We start from the raw sequence: 21331 nt of genomic DNA on the forward strand, positions 1-21331 counted from the left end.
TGTGGACGCTTAGCCATTTGAACTGTTTTATCTCCTGGACTTCTTATATCCCTGTATCTTTTTAATACTGTCACAGAAATATAATTACTAATTGAGAACTTGTATTTGCTGTAAGTTTTCCATATAGAAAGAAAAACACTCCCAAACTCCAAATAGAAACGACATTGAATATTTTATAATAACTGTCAAGGGATGGGAAAAAAAAACTCTCTCATAAAAATTAATTTATTTTAACTTACTCCAACATAGTTTAAAATAATCTAATCTAGCATAATGATAGTGGCTTGGTGATTCATCTGTAAGTACTTCCATTTTGTAGAAGAAAAAAAAAACAAGGGGGGACACTCTTTAGTTATCCACAAGATAGTGGATTTAATTATATCTTTCCCAGCAGGACAAAGTTTATAGTGCTTCTCCTTCTTTGTTGGTAGTCTTGGGGTTAAATATTCAATATGATTATCATTACATCTGATTCACTAGTTACTCGAAATTTTGTTTTTGTTTTTGTTTTTGTTTTGTTTTGTTTTGTTTAGTTCATAGATGAAAAATCCAGTCTGATGCTGACTATTTTGGAATATTTAGCCCTAACTATCTGGACACAGCATAAACAGCATATTTTATTTTACTGGTTTCCCATATTCATGAATAATGTATGACTACTCCTACTTCTCAGATCAACTTATTCTGAATCCTCAACCTGACTGCAATTCAAAATGCAGTTAATCATACCAAATCCCCGTATGTCCTTTGGAAGCCATATAGGCATATCATGAACAGATAATTAGTTCTTATTTTGACTGGACAACATTTTTAATAGTTAAATGACACTCCTTAATACACCCTAAAGGATAAATGAATCCCTTAAGTCATTGCTCGCTTTTATTCAGAGAGGCAAGTTCTCCTTGACAGTTACTTTAAAAGACAAGTTGTCTCAAGATATTTGTTTTCCCTTTTAAATTCTCTTGCTTTTGCGCTTAAGCTCTGCATTATTTAGGCTAGTTAACATGCAAAGCAGGAAACTGTTTCTTAACTTTTTCCCCCTCTTTCTGAAGATAACTTAATGCACACTAACTGGGATTCTACACCTTTTATACTTTTTAATCTGTTCAAAGATTCTTTAGATTAAATTATTTGAATGCTTATAAAGCCACCCAACTAATAAGCTAGATATTATATTGTGTTGAATGTACATATTCTTTTTAAATTTTTAAATTTTACCATTTTCTCATGCCCCCATGTGAAAAAAAAATAAGATTTAAGCAGTAAAAAAATGTGATTTTGTACAAAATAGTAATTATGTGAAAATTGTTTCTTTAGGGGAAATGAGAGATTATACCTAGTTAGGTAAATGACAGAGTACTAATTATTATTTATAGCCTTTATTATTATATACCTGCAAGTCACAATAGATTAAATTTCAGTTAATTTTGAACAGCTAGTAATTATAAAATACAATGCTGTCAGAAAAATCATTAACTTATGTACGCCCAACCTTTGAAACTAAATTACTCTGCATTTCTTCTTCTAAGCTCCTTGTAACATGTATTTTAATACTTATTCATTTAAAGAATTTTTAAATTATTGGGGCTTTATTTTAAAGATATGTATTTGGCACTATAATTTATAATATAAAGACAGGAATCTATATTTATATGTGAAAACTATTGTTTTCCTTTACTTAATTGGTAAATATTCTAAAAATGTAAGGTTTTGACTTTTTAATTCATGCTAAGCAAAGAGGATATTTAGTAAAAATAATAATTTTCAATAATTTAGAATCAATATTCTACCACTCAAATGTATGTGTGGAAAAGAAACTAGAGTAGTAGTTAGACCAACAGTAGCCATGATTGTATAAAAATATATTAAACCCCTCTATATGTAGATCATTACACTGGGCACTTAAACATGCATTAGATAATTTAATTATCAAAACAACACAGTGAGATAGACTCAGAGTTAAGTAACTTGCTCAAGGTTACATTACTCATAAGTGATAGAATGTGGACTTGAAACAGACTTCCTTTGCTCAGATCCCAGTGTATTAGTCACTCTGATTCATGAGTTCTATCCAATGAAGAGCATTGAAAGTAAAGGTCTTCACAGAGTGAAAATAAAGTTTTACATGGTGTATGATTCCTTGGTTTTTAAACTCCAGAATACAATTATGAAAAAGTACAAGGCATATAAATGTTCTTAAAGTCACTACTCTCTTTACTTCATTCTCTTCTAATATACACAGCTTTCCCCCATCTCTAGAGTTTAAATCTCCCCTCCATGGGTTGCAGCTATATATTCTCAAATAAAAAAGTGTGGATATTAATCAATTACCTGATTAATAGAGGGAATCAAGTTGGATAAGTGTAGCTCAAGTATTGCTTTGTGTTCATTTTCTTTTAACAAATCAGTATTGTCAGTATTTCTTTCCCAGTTTAACCAACCCAATTGTGATTAATATGTCCTACATAATTTCTTTGATGGTTTGTTTGCCAGAAATAACTGTCCACACTTCTTCTTTTCTATTGTGAAAGCATTTATTTCCACTTCTCACATCCAATTCACCAAGGAGTGGTTCGGTATCTCCTGTTCTCAGAAGTTCAGCCCAGCACACTGTGGTTTCCAAACATGGTTTTCTTGTCTCTGGAATGACAATGATCCAAAACCTCATAATTGAGGTGTCTTTCTATCATGCAGAATTCAAAATAGACCTGTATCGTGATGACGAAACTTTTTCTTGGCTGAATATGGTTTTAATAATAGAAGTTTGAGGCTTTTTCCAACATCGTAATTTAGTCTCATTTTTGACTTGGACACAGAACTCTTCATCTTAAAGACCAACTGAGGGACAGCTGTGAAGGAAAACCCCAAGGGAACGTAGTCTGTCCCAATGTCATTCTAGCCCTGGAACCTCCACCCACACGTGCTTTTTGAGTTTTCACCTTTCTATCTGCCCAAATTAAAAATGTTCCCCTTATTTCAGTTAAGATTGTTGAGATTCCTACTACGTTTGACAGTCAGGTACACTGCTTTTGCTAGTTTTGTCCTTCTACACAAACAGTGCTTTCCTGCTTTAATACAAGTATAGACAAAGATTTTTCTTCCCCCCTAACATATGACATGAGTTTCTGGTGCATTGTTGTGCTATTATTGAGAGGTACTATGGCACAGTGGGTAGAAGCACAGCTCTGAGTCAGTCTGCCTGGGTTTGCAACCTCGTTCTATCACTCACTAGATACAGACTCTTGAGTAACTCACTTAACTTCTCTGTGCCTTAGTTTCCTTGTCTGCAACATGGGGTAATATACAACCTTTCCTACAGGGTTGTTGTGAAAACAGAATGAGTTAATATATGTAAAGTTTTAGAATAGTGCACGGCATATCAAAAATTTTTGGATGAATGGATATACTTCTGCAAGTTATGTTACCCCACGCATGGGACCTATGACCTTCATGGGTCCAACCTTCATGCCGGCTTTTTTTTTTTTTTTTTAAGGTTTAAATTATTTATTTTCAAGAGAGAGAAAGAGCATAAGCAGGAGGGAAGGATAGAGGGCGAAGCAGGCTCCTCACCCAGCAGGGAGTCAGATGCAGGACTCCAGGATCCTGGGATCATGACCTGAGCTGAAGGCAGACAATTAACCGACTGAGCCACCCAGGCGCTCCTTCATGCCAGCTTTGTTCCGTAAACACCATCTCTTCTTTGCTCTCCATACTGGAATTTTCACTGAGTTCCTCCGTCCTGCCGTAACAAGTCCTAGTTCCACTAGTCCTCGGCTTATTTGCAGAACAGAGAAGCCTTGCAAATTAGCAAGATTCTCATCAAATGAGTCCCTCAAGTATTTACAGAATATAATCAAATGGTTAATACAGTTCACATATGTTTTAAGTATGTCATTTAAAAGAAACTCCCAAAGCATATGTTTTCATGTTGATTTTCATTCTTCCGAGACTTGTAGTTTTATCTTTTTTGTTTCTTATAAAGAAAGATTCCTTTGAGGTGTACAAGACACTGGCCAGTACACAAAAGCTTTCTAAAATTAATTCCCTCCAGCCAGTCGTCTCTGCTTGAGAAGCCTCTGAAGAGCCAGTGAAGCTAATTCATTGAACACATGAGAAAGTCTGTTTGCACCATGAAACCTGTTTTCCTATGTGATGCCCACTGCTGGCAAAGTCAAAACTGAAAACATTGGAAGAAAAAAAAGACTTAAATAACGAGCATGCACAGCAGATGGTGGGGATAAATAGCTGATCGTCACTGTCTGCTAATCTCACTGTACTGCCTTTGCGTTGTTGCAGTACCATAATTTCACCACAATTAACTATGAAATTATGTTGGACTGTTAAGCTCTGATTCATGCTTTTCTTAAGTCATCTGCAGAAGACATGACATTCTAATTGCACTCGTGAATTTTTTACACTATGAGTTAGTTAAGTGCAGACACATTTTACTTAAAAAAAAAAAAAAGCCTAAATGTATGTAATTTGACATTGTGACAGATTAATACTTAGGCATTAGACCAGCAGTACAATTAGACAGCTTAAATGTGTCCTACATCTTAATGTCTATATGACTTTAAGAAGTCACATTAAGTCCTCCTTTTCGAAAGGGTCCGTTGCCATTTTGCTGATTGAAATAAATCAAAGTCTATCAGAGGATTTAAGAGAATTACGAGAAAGCTCATCACAATTACACATAATTCTAGAAAATTGGAATCTAGGGAATTAACTATAAATTCAGAATGTCTCAAGGTAAGAAACTGTATTTACAGTAGACTTCTTGAAGTGGTTATTGAGGATGTGACTAGCTTCTATTTTTTGAATTATCTGAATTCCTTTTTAATAAGGATAAAACTTTTTGTCCCTGAAGTATCATTTGAAATGACAGTTAAAAGCACAATTTAAAATTCACATGACATTGTGGGCATATTAAAATTACATTTTGTATTAGATATGATACAATATATAGCTTACTCAGAAATAGGCAAACATACACAGACTTCCCTGCGATATGATTTAAATTATAGACTTTTAGTCGTTTTCAGTGATACCCAAAATAAAAATTCCATTTTATACAGGGACCAAGAATACACATATATGTATTTATACTCATATAAAAAAACTACAACAATCTTCACAAAATAATGTGTCTATGATGTATACTGATTATAACTTCCTAAATGTGTTCAAGCACCAACTAGCAAATCATGGTCTTAAGTTAGAAAAGTACTTATCTTAATTACTTATGATCCTACCTTCTTAAAACGTACCCATCAGGTTGCCACCAAAAGGCAAGTAAAATTTGCTGAACTGAAATAGGTTGGCACATGCCTATAATAGTTCTTATTAAAATACACCCACATTACAAAGAATGAGAGAAGAGAACCTTCTGCTTTTCGCCTTTGCCATCACATAGAATACCTTTTTCATGGCTCCTTGTTTTGAAGATATTCATTTATGATAGAAGCTATGTATAAGCCAAAAATAAATTTTATTTCCCAAGTTTATTATTGAAAAATTTCTATAACTGCCAGCCGGAAGTCCTGACAACACTGAAGAACTCTAAAATGGCCACCGTCCATAAGCAAAGAATCCAAACAAATTAGTTGCGACCACTAAGTATGGGGTTTTCCCATTAGACTTACCCTTCGTACCTCCTCCTGCCTCCGCTGAACCCACCAACACTGCCCCACGCTGAGTGTGAAGACGACATTTTGTTCTTTAAAATATATCCATGGTTTATTTGAATCAACTACAATGTTCTGTTAGAAAACATATCAAAACTGGAGAAACAGGCCCTGAAAGGGGATAAAGAGAGTGAAGAGTAGAGAAGTTTATTCAGATCTGCAAAGACCAAAAAAACAAAAATCACTTCACCTTTTCTGCTTGGCTAATTACATGGAGAAGAAATCAAGAGAAATCACAATTAGGCTGCTAAGAAGAAATCTCAAAGGAGACGTCTTGGAACTGGATTTGGAATGGTTTGGTGGGGGATAGCTGGGTGACAAGGCAAGGAATAATAGAAGCAGCAACACATTAATATTGTGAACACAGAGGCTTTCTGGAAAGGACAAGTGCATTAGGTCTGGGGAAGCAGCAAACCGGAGCAAGTAAGAAAGAGATTAAGGATAAGAGGTAGACAGGATCCAGATCCTGAAGGGCCTTCTGTACAAAAACATGGAATTTGAAATTTATACTGAAATTCAAAGAAGAAGGTTTTCAACTAGTGGGAGACTTCTTACTCTACTTTCTATTCTTAAAATAATGGTAAAGGTGTTTTTTTATTAGACACTTTCCTGCTAACCACCGGAAGTGAAAGAGGCTAAACAAAAACAAACACAAAAATGTACTAGGGGTGCCTGGGTGGCTCAGTGGGTTAAGCCTCTGCCTTCGGCTCAGGTCATGGTCCCAGTCAGGGTCCTGGGATCAAGCTCCACATTAGGCTCTCTGCTCAGAGAGGGAGCCCGCTCCCTCTCTCTCTCTGCCTGCCTCTCTACCTACTTGTGATCTGTCTCCCTCTGTCAAATAAATAAAATCTTTGGGGAAAAAATGTACTCAAGTGATAAATATCAGGAAGTCACAAAAATCCCACATTCATAGCAGTGTGATGAAGCATGATGAAGCCCTCTTTAGGGTCATACCCTAGTACCTTCCTTTCCTTCTTAGATACTATGCCAAATGTGTGTTTTATTTCTCTCTCTCTCTCTCTCTCTGTGTGTGTGTTTTTGGGAATCACACCACCCACATAGAGAATGGTTTAAAGTGATCTCTCTGGTAATGATCCCAGAAACAGCTCTCACTGAGGGACAGAACAGGAGAAAGTTATCATTCAGAAAAAGTGAATTGTTAGTACCTTCCAGGACAAAAAAGAAACAGGACTTTGTTGATTGGCCATAAACAAATCACTAAGACAATCATATTCTAGGATGTAGTGAAATTTTCAAAAGTGCAAAATGAAAATTCTTGGGCAGATGCTCAAAATTTAGGTAAATACGACTCAATGAAAACTTAGCAAATCAAAAATCTTCCATTCTATTTCCTCTCGTGGATGAAATCTGGCTGGTGAGTGTCAAATATATCTATTCTGCGCTGTCCCTACTCTAACCAGAAAATAGGTGGGAGCGTGTATTAAGTTCTTCTTGAAACTGTAACAGAGTACTACAAATTGTCTTAGAAAAGCAAAAAATGTATCCTCTTATAGTTCTGTAGGTCAGAGGTTTGACTGTGGGCCTCCTTCCTGGGTTAAATCAGTCTCTGCAGGGCTGCATTTCTTTCTAGAGGCTGGAGGAGACAATCTGCTGCCTTTTCCAGTTTCTAGAGCCTTGGTTTGTAGCCTAAACTCCTAAAATCTCCCTATTTTGTAGGTCAATATATTAACAACCTCAACACCATCTGACACCTTAATTCCACCATCCCTTGTAAACGGACATGTTCCTAGGTTCTGGGGATTATGATGTTGGGTCTTTAGAGGGATCCTTTGCTCTTCCCCACCCCAGAAGCTATGCAGGGCGGCTCTTGCTGCATCACATGGAGAATCAGAAGTGCCTCCAAATCTATACAGCACAAGAAGATATAACGTAGGCAGGAGAGGATCTCCAGAGCTCGCCTGTCTGCCAATCACGGGCTCCAAGGGAGGTTCGACAGTGAGACTTTGCCACTCTCCGAAGAAATAGGAAGTAAATAAAGGAAAACATTTCAATGAGCAGCAAAAAATCAATGAAGCAAACGGATCCGGTGTTACTTCATTGATTTCCCCCACTTTAGCTGCTCTTTGAGTCCTGTTTGCAAATCATCAGAGAACATCGCCTTCCTTCTCTTTCCTTTTATTTACCTGCTCTGCTCTCCCAAGCTCTTCAACACTCTTTTGGGCCTAATTGTGATGGCCAAATTTAGTTTCAACTGATCAACTTATTGACCACACGAAGGAGCCAGCATTCCAGCTGTTTTAAAACTCTCCCTATAAATGGTGTTTCAGCTCCCACGAAAAGCTTTCAAAACCTCATCTCTCAATAGTACTACAAAACAAAGTTTTTGTGAAAATTTCCTTAGTAAGGAACACAAAGGAGAAACTTTTTATCTTTGTCCCAAATCACAATAACTAGTGGGATTCTATTACAGCAAATCTGTTATTATGCAAGTACTTCCAATCAGATTAGCTTTTCTGTATGACTAGTAAAATATTTCAACAGGTAGTCCAAGCACAGAGTTTGAGAATATATTTGCAAATGCCCATATCATTAGAGTAATTGCAGAGTTTCTCAAGATTTCTACACTAAGGGAGAATATGCATGGTTACTGTGTTTTTGTTTGTTTGTTTGTTTTCACATTAAGAAAATTAATTATATTGCTTCGGTAAATCTAAATTGATGTGATTTGGCCCTCTGTAAAAAGTAATCACATTTGGGGCACCTGGGTGGCTCAGTGGGTTAAAGCCTCTGCCTTCAGCTCAGGTCATGATCCCGGGGTCCTGGGATTGAGTCCCGCATTGGGCTCTCTGCTCAGCGGGGAGCCTGCTTCCTCCTCTCTGCCTGGCTCTGCCTACTTGTGATCTCTGTCTGTCAAATAAATAAATAAAATCTTAAAAAAAAAAAGTAATCACATTCCATTGCAGTTCTACTTCATACATGATTTTAGCTTTAATATAGTTTATTTTAGACTTCACACAAAATAACACATAGAAAAAGATACTTAGAAACACCTTCTATCTCATTATAGCCACTGTAGTGATGGTCTTCTTAAGACATTGCCACATACCGAGTTAACTTAATATTTAACATACTTGCACTAAGTATTTAGACATTTAATACCAGTTCCTTATTATAGGAACTATTTGTTAACTTATCACTTCCTTTAAAAAAAAGAAAAAAAGTGCTTTGTTGTGGTTTGTGTTGGAGGAAAGAAAGTAAGAGAAAATAATATCTATTAATTGATTTTTTTTAATTTTCTTTTTTTAACTTCTTTATTTGTATAGAATTATGTTACGTGTAAAGGAAAGATGGGATGAACTCTGCCCTCAAGAACACAATCCAAAGATAATATTCTTATAGTTAATAGGGCTTTTGTGTACTATCTTCAGAATAAACATGCATTCCTAAAGACAACATTAATATTTACTGTAGGATATATATTCTACAACTTTATGGTCAATTATGAAAACCGAAGATCTGAGACTGTTGCTGGAAAGTGATTCTAAGTTGATGTTTGCAACTCTTATTGTGTTGTCCACATCACATTTTACAGTAAAACCAATACAAAGTGGCTCACACATTTTATTAACTTAAAAAAAAAAAGAAAAGAAAACCTCACCTGGATCATTATTGTTTTTGTATGAATTTTCATAATAAAGAGAATTCACCTGCCATCTTCTGGTAAGTGAATGAAGATCTGGTTGTTGGCAATCCCAGACACTGATTTGAAACAAATATTGGTTGTAGATTTTAGGAAAGAACATGTTTTCCAACTGATGATCAGCAATCATTTAAATCCATCCCCAAACATTAATTTCTTATTTATTTAAAGCCTTATAAATTATAGGGGCTTTTAGATGTGAACATTTACATGACCAACTTAAAATATTGACATAATCAAACCTTAATTATTCTCCTTACTTCTAAATCAGTTCCATAATTTGTTTTTTTTTTTATTTCTTTTAAATCTTTCTGTCAGTGTTTGAATGGTAATTTATTTACTGCCTATAATTTCTATTTTTGGAAGATACATGTCACATTGTTAAATATTTCTTAACCTTTGATTGAAACTCAAAGGGAAAAAAAATCAAATATAAAAATATACCCTCTTTCTCCAATCCCCTAGAAGGCTGGAAGTATACTGTGACCTTAACTCAGGTATCTTGAACTCCATCGAAACTTTAAGCAATTTAGGGGGGTATATACCTACATTTATGGGAGGAAATTCTAGTTTTCATCAGATTACTAAAGTCTATGACACTCAAAGTAATTTCTAATACACCAAAATCCAAGAGACTAGAAGAAAAATTATGAGGATTTTTGCAATGGAAAATAAGTATGAATGGTTAAAAAACCAAAACTGGGCTTTAGTGGAATAATCAATCACTAACTTGTGAAACAGATGCCCCCAATCTTTCCCTGGGTTTTATGAACTCTTTTGATCAATATCGGAGCATCTTCCCATTTCCAGCCTCTTCCCTCCTGTCTTTCCACTCTGCTCCCTGAACACTCCCTTAACCTCCACTGCCTCTAATTTTCATGTGTGAAGAGGGAAATCAAAGTGAAACCACATCTCTGATGTACATAAATGGATCACTCCCAGGCAGTCATCATACATTTTCCTGCTTTAGTGCAGTTTTCACCTGCCAACCAGCAGATTCATGTTTGAGTTGATTCAGCAGGACTGCTTGAGACACGGCGTGCATAGTCTCCACCGTGGATGATAATGTCACATTCAGAATGACAGTGGTCTAAGCCTCAGGGCAATAAATGCTTCTTGAGATACATTCAATCGCTGTTTAACCGAGTTTAGCCTAAGGTATGGAGAAAAGTTGCTGATGCTTTCAAACATGCTTAAACATTTTAATATTGTCTTGGCATGTCAGCTCAAACTAGAACACTCTCAGGTATAAAATGCAGTGAAATCCTGTAATTATAGACCCAGAATTTCCAGATCTTTCTATAGTAGCCCTCAGCTTGAAGTTGTTAATTAAATGTGCTTACATCTCTGAAAATGTTCTTTGGAAGACTTGTACTTTCAGCAATATTAGTCAGTTTGTTACTCACAAGAAGAAGACATAAAAGAAGTAGTGTATATTATTTCCAGATCTCAGGCTGTTTATTGTAGATAATATAATATATCCAAGATCATTATCTCAGAGATCCATCACTGCATTGATGAACCCTCTCCCCACCAAAGGAAAACAAACAAAAAATTAAATGTAATTAGGTGCTTCAAACAGCAAAGACTTATAACTCCTCACATTTCTGTGGATTGGCCATGTGTTCTTCCTGCTAGTTCTGCCTGACTCACTCATGAGGCTGTGTTGGCCTGGAGAGTGAAAAAGCTTACCTGGGGGTAGGCTCTGCTGAGACTGCTGAGTCTCTTTCTCAAGTAGCGTTTCATCTTCAAAGAGGCTAGATCGTGCTTTCTCTCAGGGGCAGAGATGGCAGGGTTCCAAGAGCAAACGCAAAGAAAGTTGCTAGACTTCTTGAAACCTAGTGTGGAAATAGCTCAGTATTACTTCTACCACATTCTAATCATCAAAACTGGCTCATTGTCAAGAGGTACAGAGATAGAATCTACATCCTAACATAAGCACATTCCAAAGGGAGGTGTATAAGGAGGTTAGAGGAATTTCTGGTCTTGTATCACAATTTGATACAATCATATACATACGTCATGAAGTCTGCAGAGCTCATCTGCTGAATGGCTTTTTTGTTCCATCATTTCCCATGAATAGAGGGTACACTGAATTTTAGGTATTTGCCCTTTTCTTTCTTGTCTTTCTTTGATTTTAACCTCTTAGTCTTAGATTAGTTTATTTCTAATTTTTGGCATATCTTAAAAATGGATTTCCTTCTTACGTTGTGGCCCATGAAGGCAAAGCAAGGTAGCTAGCCAACAACCGGTATTTTAGGGGAAAATATCTTTCAAATGAAAATGATTCATTGTGAGGTTGATCTGTTTAGGTTGTAAAGATAGCTGCATGTATTAGAGCATTTCCTCTTTACTTTTGAGCAACTGTAATGACTCATACCGAATGCATCTTTCCTGGAAAAATCTTAATAAATAAGAACCTGACATAGAATATACAGGATATAGGAACCTTTTTATTTTCCTACATAAATGGTAGCTCTGGTATACTTCAGACTCTAAAGTCTTTAGTACTACTGGAAAAGTACCTCAATATGTATGCCCCTTTGATTGATGATTGGTATTAATTCCACAATAAGTTAATCTTTTAGCCAAATAATATCTCAAAATTCAGAGTCCTTCATATGTTAAAAAAGGTAATATCAGGACACCTGGGTGGCTCAGTGGGTTAAAGCCTCTGCCTTTGGCTCAGATCATGATCCCAGGGTCCTGGGCTCAGGTCATGGTCTCAGGGTCCTGGGATGGAGCCCCGCATTGGGCTCTCTGCTCAGCAGGGAGCCTGCTTCCCAGTCTCTCACTCTGCCTGCCTCTCTGCCTACTTGTTATCTCTCTGTCAAGTAAATAAATAAAATCTTTTTAAAAAAGAGGTAACTTTATATGATATTTTAAAAATCGAAGACTCTGAGAGTGACGTTAATTAAACATATATTTCTATAGGAAAACATAAATATTTATACTATGTAAGGTTAAGATGAAGAAAAGTCTTGTATTGAATGTCAAGGATATAAATTTATGGGAAAAAAAACCACTTTAGTTTTCAAAGTTTTTTTCAGGACACAGTTGTGGGTGAGGAATGGTGCACCTGAAGTAGCTAATATTTATTGAGGGCTATTGTGTGTCAGGCATTATTACTAATGCTTTACCTATATTAATAGACTTAATTTTCACAATAATCCTGAGAGGTTAATTTCTTCTTATACCTGTTACACAGATGAGGTAATTTATATCAATCAAGTAATATTTTCATAGTTATATACTAAGTTATAAAATTAGGATTTGAATCCAAGGAACCTAGCTCCTAAGCTTATTTCACTCAATAACATATATTTCACTTATGGAAGACGACAGAGATGAGATAGATATAGATATAAATATAGATATAGGTATAGACATATCACCTTAAATATCTTCAGGGGCTATGACTTACTATTTACTGAGTATCTACACCACACCAGAGACCAATCCATAATAAGCATTATATATATTAATTATTTTATCCCTGTAATATATAAGGAAGTAGGTCTTATTATCTCCCTCATGAGGACCTTGAGGCTCAGAGAAATCACATTCAAGAAATTACATCCAAAGTCACAGAACTTATACAAGATGTACCCAGAATCACACACAGCAATGTTGAGACGCCACATCTCCTACTCTTTTCACAAACTCACTGTCCCATCAGGACTTGCTTAGGAGTAGCATAAGAAGACTGAAGTTAGGGATGGGTGCATAGGGTATTCTTATATCCTCTTTAAGCTTGGTAGGGTAAAGTGATTTTAAACAAACTAGAACACTGTTTAGAAATCTTAAAAACCGGGGTGCCTGGCTGGCTCAGTGGATTAAAGTCTCTGCCTTCAGCTCAGGTCATGATCCCAGGGTCCTGGGATTGAGCCCCACATTGGGCTCTTTGCTCAGCAGGAAGCCTGCTTTCTCTTCTCTCTCCCTGCCTGCCTCTCTGCCTACTTGTGATCGCTGTCTATCAAGTGAATAAATAAAATCTTAAAAAAAAAAAAAAAAAGAAATCTTAAAAACCCTTCGTTGTAGCCCTAGGTCTTATGTAACTATAAATATCCCCTTCTTCTGGAGAGTAATCAGATACTTAGAGAATTATGAACTGCTTGTTTGCGTCAGTGATTCCTACCCTGTCCATTTTACTGCTTACCTTTCTAATTTTCCCAAATTCCAGGAACAGACAAAAGGTAGGGATCTTTAGGTTATTTACATTAAAAAAATAAAAACAAGTCTAACTCCATATGCACCTTTTGGATTTCATCCCCTCACACCTAATCTTTAGTGACTTCAATAATAATTTTCCAGTAAAGGGCTTATTTAATTATTTGTTCTCAATTGTATTAAATAAGGCAAAAGTAAATCATTTGATGACACCTATTTTAAAGTCGGGCACTTTATTTAATCACTTGAGTAAAACAGATATTTTTGTATTTCTTTTCCTAAGAAAGTAAAGGTAATGTTAAAATATTTGTTGGAAAACCATTACCAATTGTCTTTCTTTTTTCTCACACATCCTTTTGTAAAACATTTTTCGTTGTCCACCAAATTACATCAGAATTTAGACATGCCTCCAGAAAAAGAAATCTTTATATAACAGAAAGTCAAGAAGTATAAAAAGAAAACTAAATACTTTAAAAAGGAAGAAAAGCAAAAGGTGCCTGTATGTGTTTTTCTTTTTTTTCTCCCCAAAAGGAGAGGATAACACAATTTTTCATTGCAGAATTTTCTCAAGTAATGTTTAAGAATATGCTATTGCTTGAATTTAAAGAACAAATTGTAAGAATGGTGTGAACATCTACACATTGACTAACAACTCATCACATGATCAGAGAATTAAGTAATTTGTATTTTAAATAAGCAAATTATGCATATAGCATGAAATAACTGAGCTTAAAAAAAAACTCACTGGAAATATTTTAAAACTAAATGCAGCATTTTCATGCCTTCTCTTAGGAGATAAAAATACCCTTGTATCTTCAGTCCCAAGCCAAGGGCCTGGAGTAAAGTGGGTGCCCAGGATTCTGGCAGAATGCATAACTCAGCATCTGAAGATCCTTACCGGTGCAGAGCTGTCTTCAAGAGTCTTAACTATACAGTTCTCTTCTGTAATAAAGATGCCCGGAATGGTTTCTGAAATGTATAGAACAGCTTCTGGAAACATGAAATGCCTGCATAAATCTGTGCTTTCCTTGTTATTTCTGATGATTCCACATATTGTCTGTCTGTCACTTCTTGTTGAGGTCACTGTACCCACATCTTCCCAGGACCAACTCACCCACTGAGCCCAGTAAGGGCAAATGTACTTCTATGCAGAGAAAGCGCTGGAATTCTTAAATTCTTTATCATTTCCTCTATGTTAGGAAATATAGGGAGGTTGCACCATTATTGTCATTAAGAAGTAAAATTTGTGACTTAGCAGCATCTATTTCCTGCACTTCTCGGAAACTTTTTTTTTTTTTCCTCTTCCTTTGGAGATTCTAGCTTTTTCTTATGGCTGTGGGTAGCAGTAATTGACCTCTAACTACTCAGCTGTTACATTTTAAGAAGGAACATTGTAGTGTTATGAGAAACACTAAAGTGAAAGTCAAACACTTAGTCTTTGGCCTCTGCTCTCCCACAGGCTGGACTCCTTACTGCTGCTATCCTCCTGCCTTTCGGCTCAGAGGATAAGTTAAGACAATGTGTGTGGGAAAGTATTTTCTGTGTTATAAACTCATCTAAAATTGTTTGCTATGATGATGGCTTAAAACTGTACTTTCAGAAGGAAATTAACTTGATGTCTAAGAAAGGACTGTAACTCTCCAAACGGATGTAATGGGTCTAGCAAAATAGCATAACTAGAACCTCACGAGTAATGTTGACGTGGCCATGGGATCTAATGAATTCCCATTCTGCATCCAGTCTTCACAAGGTTTGAGGTGATTAAGTGGAGGGTGGGGGGGTAGTGACGAGGAGGGCTCTAAGGAACGGATTTTATTGTGGAAAATGCTGGTAGAGAATACCATTATATTTTGATGATAGAATATTTTACTTTTCACTGATTTACTTAATGCCAACTCACAAGAATCATAATGAACTGTTTTCCATCCTCACTAAGGTCCAAATTTAAAAGAAATAGTACTACACAAAAACATGACATAGTGTTCTTACAAATCAAAACCACATCCTCTGTGAAAGACTGAAAGACTTTGAAAGATTACTAGTTGTGTAAGGTCTGCCTCTATAATTCCGCAAAATAGGACATTTTAAGAGTATGTATTTTTATGAAAGGGAGAAAGAAGTGTCTTTGATGATTTCTTAAGACCTGGTATAAGTTTTGTGTTAAGAAAATACTTACATAATTAAAATAAGAAAATATAGTACACATAAAAATACTATTCCACTCATGCCTCCCTTTAATAAATTGCAACATAATACAAATTGCATTTGTTAATCACTGGCATTTCTTTTGAGGATTCGTTTGAGTCATCAGGATTGGAAGTTTTGATTGCTCCTGATTAATCTCTTATAGCCTTTCTTGATTATTTTCTAAATCTGATGACAAACACTGTAACATGTCTTAGCCAATTAGGCTTGTCAACTTCCACTGTGGTCCCTAATCAAGTGTTTGACTTTGGAAATGACAGGAGATCCTTATTAAAAGTCATGCTTCTTGGATGGAGATGTGGCAGCCCACAAGTGCCTGATGGCAGAGAAGACAAGTTGCCTTTTGTTAAAAGCAATAAGAGGAAATCAATTTCAGCAGGAGATAATCCAGACTAGGACGTAAGCGCTGAGGGAAGAAATTGAAGAGCCTCTCACTTCTAGTTGATGAGAAATTGAGTCAATCTAAATAAATATACTTCCTTATGAGCAACAGAGAGTTCAGGTACAGAAGTAAAACAATAGGTAAGAGGAGTTGCTTGCATATCACACAGTTCTCTGAGCTTTCTCTAAATGCATCTCAAACAAAAGAATAACAAAGTGCTACACATTTGAAACTGGAAACACAATTAATCCCTGAAAAGCAGAAAATCTGTAAATCACTGTGTAAGTAAACTGACACACTGTGTAAGACTTAAATAAATTTAGCTGATTGGAGAACATTCTGGGCCATTTCTGCAGGGAATGACAACCACATTCAAAGAGATCTTTCTTGTTTTGGTAGCTTTAGTCCTGATTATTTTCTTGTGTCTTTGATAGGCACTATCATACAAGAAAAAGAAAAGTTTGAACTTGTTAAAGCAATGAAGAACAAAAAGGAATGTTTAGAGGAAAATAGGTCTGATCTTGCACTTTGCATTTTTACAAGGGTTTTTCCTGTTCAAGGCATTTCGGTCAGCTTTACATAACAAAGTATCCCAAGATAGAAAATATTCCGGAAAGAACTCCCACTTTGCTTATTTAAACTAACTAGATTACAAAAACCATTCATAAAATTTGCCAATAGTTTGATTTTTAAAATGCATCTAAAATGTGTGTTTGAGAGACACAGAGGGAATTCGGCATAAAAATATGAATAAGAAAGTGTTTTCACTTTTGATGATAAAATTAATAGGGTCTTCTCACTTAGAAGTCAGATAGCAACACAGCATGTGCAACGACAATAAATAATTATCTTTGCATTTTACCTTTGGGAAAGAGAAAAGTTAGTCTAGATTTCCTGTGAAGAGCACTGGCATTTCCTCAATGAACTCTCAGCACACAGTGTAAAACAATCTCAGGCCATAGTGGTTCAAAAATCAATGGGCTGACAAATGTTAATATTTCCGTTATCCTTCATGACAGGAAAAAATGGTGTGCATTGGACTGCCTTAATCTGGGAGATTTGGCAGAGCAAAACTTCTGAAATAGCCTATATAAATGATAGTCAAAATAAGAATGTAATGTTAAAGTAGAGAGGATGAGGATGGTGGGTGGAGACAAAAACAGAAGGTATAAGTATTTGGGGGATCATTTAAATAACCCCTTCTTTAATCTTAAACTAAATCAACCCAAGATCATGTATAGGCAAATCTCACTGATTCCATTGTTGTGACTGTATTTGCAGAGGTTAAAATCTGTCCATCTTTTAAGCCCAAAGCCTTGTTAAAAAAAAAAAAAAAGTCATATTATATAAATTAGAGCACAATCATATTATGTTCTTTTGTTTGGCAATAAAATAAACTACAAATATATTAAATGAAACCCTACAGTTATATTTTAGAATCTGTTGAGGAAGACTGCTTTTTTTATTTCCCCTCTCATTCTTTTTCAAATAAAAACAAAGTCTGTTAAAAAAATTAATAGTAGGGGCACCTGGGTAGTTCAGTAGGTTAAGCCTCTGCCTTCGGCTCAGGTCATGATCTCAGGGTCCTGGGATCGAGCTCCGTGCCGGGCTCTCTGCTAGGTGGGGAGCCTGCTTCCTCCTCTCTCTCTACCTGCCTCTCTTTCTACTTGTGATTTCTGTCTGTCAAATAAATAAATAAAATCTTTAAAAAAATTAATAGTAATAAAATACATACTGGTTCTCCAAAGACAGAGACATATTAACAATTTTACTTACATATACAGGTAATTCTTAATTTCCATCTCTAATTCTGATCCCTAAGAACTATCTAGATATGACTTAGCTTTATAATAAGAGAAGATATTTCCCATTCCAGTAGGTACCAACATTAGTTAGGACTACATGCTATTTCATCAAAACTTTAGGAGCTTGACTGCATTTTCCCAACACATTGCATTTCACATAATGTTTCTATTCAGCAAACACATTGGCAAATGTGTTTCTATGTGAACATTTAAGAGATTATCGTACAGCACATATAAGGTCATTTGACATGGTGGTTGGGAGGTTGGCATGGGCTGGGTTGGGATAGGTGATGATATTGCTAGTATGTTCACACCCGTAACCTACTTGTACTTTGCTTTTTTTACTTTTTACCACATGATGTGCTGTCAATTTAGGTCCTACTTCTGAGTCACCCTGATGTTTTACACTGTATTTTAAATATAAGGTTTTGCATATTTGCATTTCATGAATAATGTATAAGCAGGAAGGAATCCAATTGGCAAAAGTACACGATTTCTGGGATAATTTATAAATACAGAAAATTATCTATTTGGATTTAATAACTTTTCTTATGCATGTGGAAAAATTTATACCCAGCCTAATATATATACGCGCTTTATTTCTACTTGAGAATATACACACGTCTCTGTCTTGTAACAAATGCATATGTACCTGTCTTCTACATGCTTAAATTTATTAGTTTGTTCATTCCTCTCTTTCCATGATATTTGATGTTTTTGCAAAACCTTATCTTTAGTGGATATGAAATTAAAAACTGTTCTATGGGAATGATGAACTATGGGGTGTAGAAAAAAGGAAAATTATATATATATATATGTAATATATATATATTTCCCCCTTCCAATTTCATGCAAATCAACAAAGTCTATTGCAGAATGTCCATCTTTAACATCTCCTTCTCCTTGAATTTCAGATTCAAGACCTCTTCCAGATGTAGCCCTGACTGGGAAGTGTACCCGTGAGTGTGATGAATATGGCCACTCAGACTCCTGCTGGATGCCAGTCCGCACTTCTCCAGAGAGGAAGAAGAGCCAGCCCAAACTCTCCACTTTCATGCCTGTTGATGAACGAGGAAGCCAGGAAAAGCTGGCCAATGGCGAGGCCGCCATCATGGGTGACCGCAACAGAAACCTTCTGAACAAAAAGTTGACCTCGTCCTATGAGACCTTCAGTGCAGCTAGTTTCAGCAAAAATGAGGAAGCCAACCCCGAGGATATTCCCCTTACAAAAACAGGGGAATACAAGCCATCTCCTGTCAATACTCTCACTAGAAGAGAAGTTTACCTGTAGGTTATGAAGAAGAAGAGCAAAGTTCTTTTCATGTATGAGAAGGAGAATAAGGGGCAAAAAACCTTACAAAGAAAAACCGTTTAATCACAAAGAGGGGGCTACCAAAGAGACAAAGCTTTGCCTGCCACTTCTGCCTCCAGATCAGGCCTTTAGTGATACTGTTAGCCTGATTGTAATGTACAATGTAGAAACCATCCTTGTTACTTGCATGTCTAATCCCCTCACTGATTATTCCCAACACCCATATCCCTCTTCCTCATCCCCCTCCAAGGAGGAAAAAAAAAAAAAGATGGTTGCAAGTTTCTTTCATGGTAACAAGCCTGATTAGCAGAACACAACACACTCTCATTATCCCTAAGCTGAAGCATGATTTAGTCACTTTGATTTAGTTCGAATGCCATCCGGCTGGTCAAAAAAAAACCCCAAAAAAAGAAAAAAAAAAAAAAACCACACAGACAAAAAAAAATAATAAGTCAAAAAATAAAAAAACAAACAAACAAAAACAAATCAGGTAAATGTATTTTAGACATACCATGAGAATATAATTAATCACCATGAAAGGCAATCCCCCCAAAATAATAAAGTCCCTGTAAAGGTACAGTTCTTATTAAGGGGGACTCTACAAGAAGAATATTGAGAATCTCACAGCTTTAAAATTCTAACAAAGACTGACAGCTAGACAATACCCAGTTGGAGATTGTAGTACCAAATTGACATACGTTGTTCTTTTCAAGTCAGGGGTATCCACTTCAATCCCATACATTCATCGAATATTCTTAGTATACACACAATCTTGACCACATGTATCAATTACACTAATTATAACTTGTAAAAATTATATATATATATTTTTCAGAACAGCACCGCTGTTATCAACTAACTGGAACAATGTGTCATTAAAAGGCCAAAGATCACATGGCAGATCAGGGAAATCATGAAGCAGATTTGGTCTTGACTGGAAATCCATTAAGCAATGAAAGCAACTGAACCCATGCACATACAGAAATACTCAAACACTAGCTTATTTTACATTGTCTCTAAACCTGAAAACATGCATTCTCTTTTAAAATGGGTTTTCTTTGAAAGCTCAGAAAATGAAAAACTAAAGTGATGTATTTTTGGTATAAGAGTAGACAATTAGTTAAGTTTCAAGTTTAGCTTCAAACCTATTATCAGGGAAGTTTCACTTGTAAAAATCATTTTTGTGGGTAGGTAGGGAAAGAAGGATATGTTGGTATAAAGTCTTTTAAGTTAAAATCACTATTATCATTTGGAATCCAGGTAATGCGTGCTGGTCTTACTATTTACGTTTCAAATGACCAATTGTATTTTTTGTGTGTTTAAGGCACTCTCTCATATAACACAAGTGCATTAATTTTGATCCTGTGCAATATAGCACTATTTCAAGTCTCACAACATTGAAACAAGGTGACATCCTAATTGATTTGTCACTAATGTGATTTTGAACATGATACAATATGTCTTAAAATGAATCTAGATGGAACATGAAAGAAATGAGTTCTGGGCAGTGATATGTCTCCTTGTATGTACATCTCTCGAAGTGGAAAATATGCAATTTTTTTGGTGTAAAAAAAAACACAATATGCAGATTTTGGGTCATTTGTTCTATAGAGGATGATTTAACATAATTGGAAATTGAGCTGGGACATTCAGACAGAAGTGACAATCCAGGGACAGAATAGGGGATAACAGGTGAAAAGAGCAAATGTTCCCAACACTGAATGTTTGCAACCTGGTTAAGACATAGCCTGATGGCTCTCTAGCAAACTGTAGAAATAATGTAGCTTTGGATAGTTTTATTCTTTACAGAATTTCTTAGACTATAAGGTGAAACAGCCTGTACCAGAGGTTGTGAACTCACTATAGGTCATCAAAATGTTTATCTTTGAAAACGACTTCTCTGTTTGGTGGGCTACTCTTTTGGGGTCATTTCCTTCTGCTCTTTCTTAAATGGAGTTTTCATTTTGATGTTAGTTTATGTATAATAGTTAGGATGAAAGAAGATATGTAATTGAAACAAAAACATTGGACTAAAATATCAATAATTGAACATGTTTATGTTTAATTATTATTTACATGATGGAAAGATGCAATTCTAGTACTCTGTTAGGA

At 35.7% G+C, this 21331-nt stretch overlaps 1 protein-coding gene across 4 annotated transcripts in view; it reads left to right on the top strand.

Moving 5' to 3' along the window:
- Positions 1 to 19609, top strand: part of PCDH7 (protocadherin 7) — a gene marked incomplete at its 5' end in the record, with an annotated part of 389689 nt that extends 370080 nt beyond the window's left edge. For all 4 annotated transcript variants that reach the window (XM_080797201.1, XM_080797203.1, XM_080797204.1 and 1 more), the window contains one exon: positions 18822 to 19609. In XM_080797201.1, the coding sequence (XP_080653327.1) occupies positions 18822 to 19198 (377 nt within the window). In that variant the 3' untranslated portion in view covers positions 19199 to 19609. The remainder of the gene's footprint in view (positions 1 to 18821) is intronic.
- Positions 19610 to 21331: the final 1722 nt, after the last annotated feature.

Source organism: Martes martes, assembly GCF_963455335.1.
Source record: "Martes martes genome assembly, chromosome: 2".
NCBI classification, from domain to species: Eukaryota; Metazoa; Chordata; class Mammalia; order Carnivora; family Mustelidae; genus Martes; species Martes martes.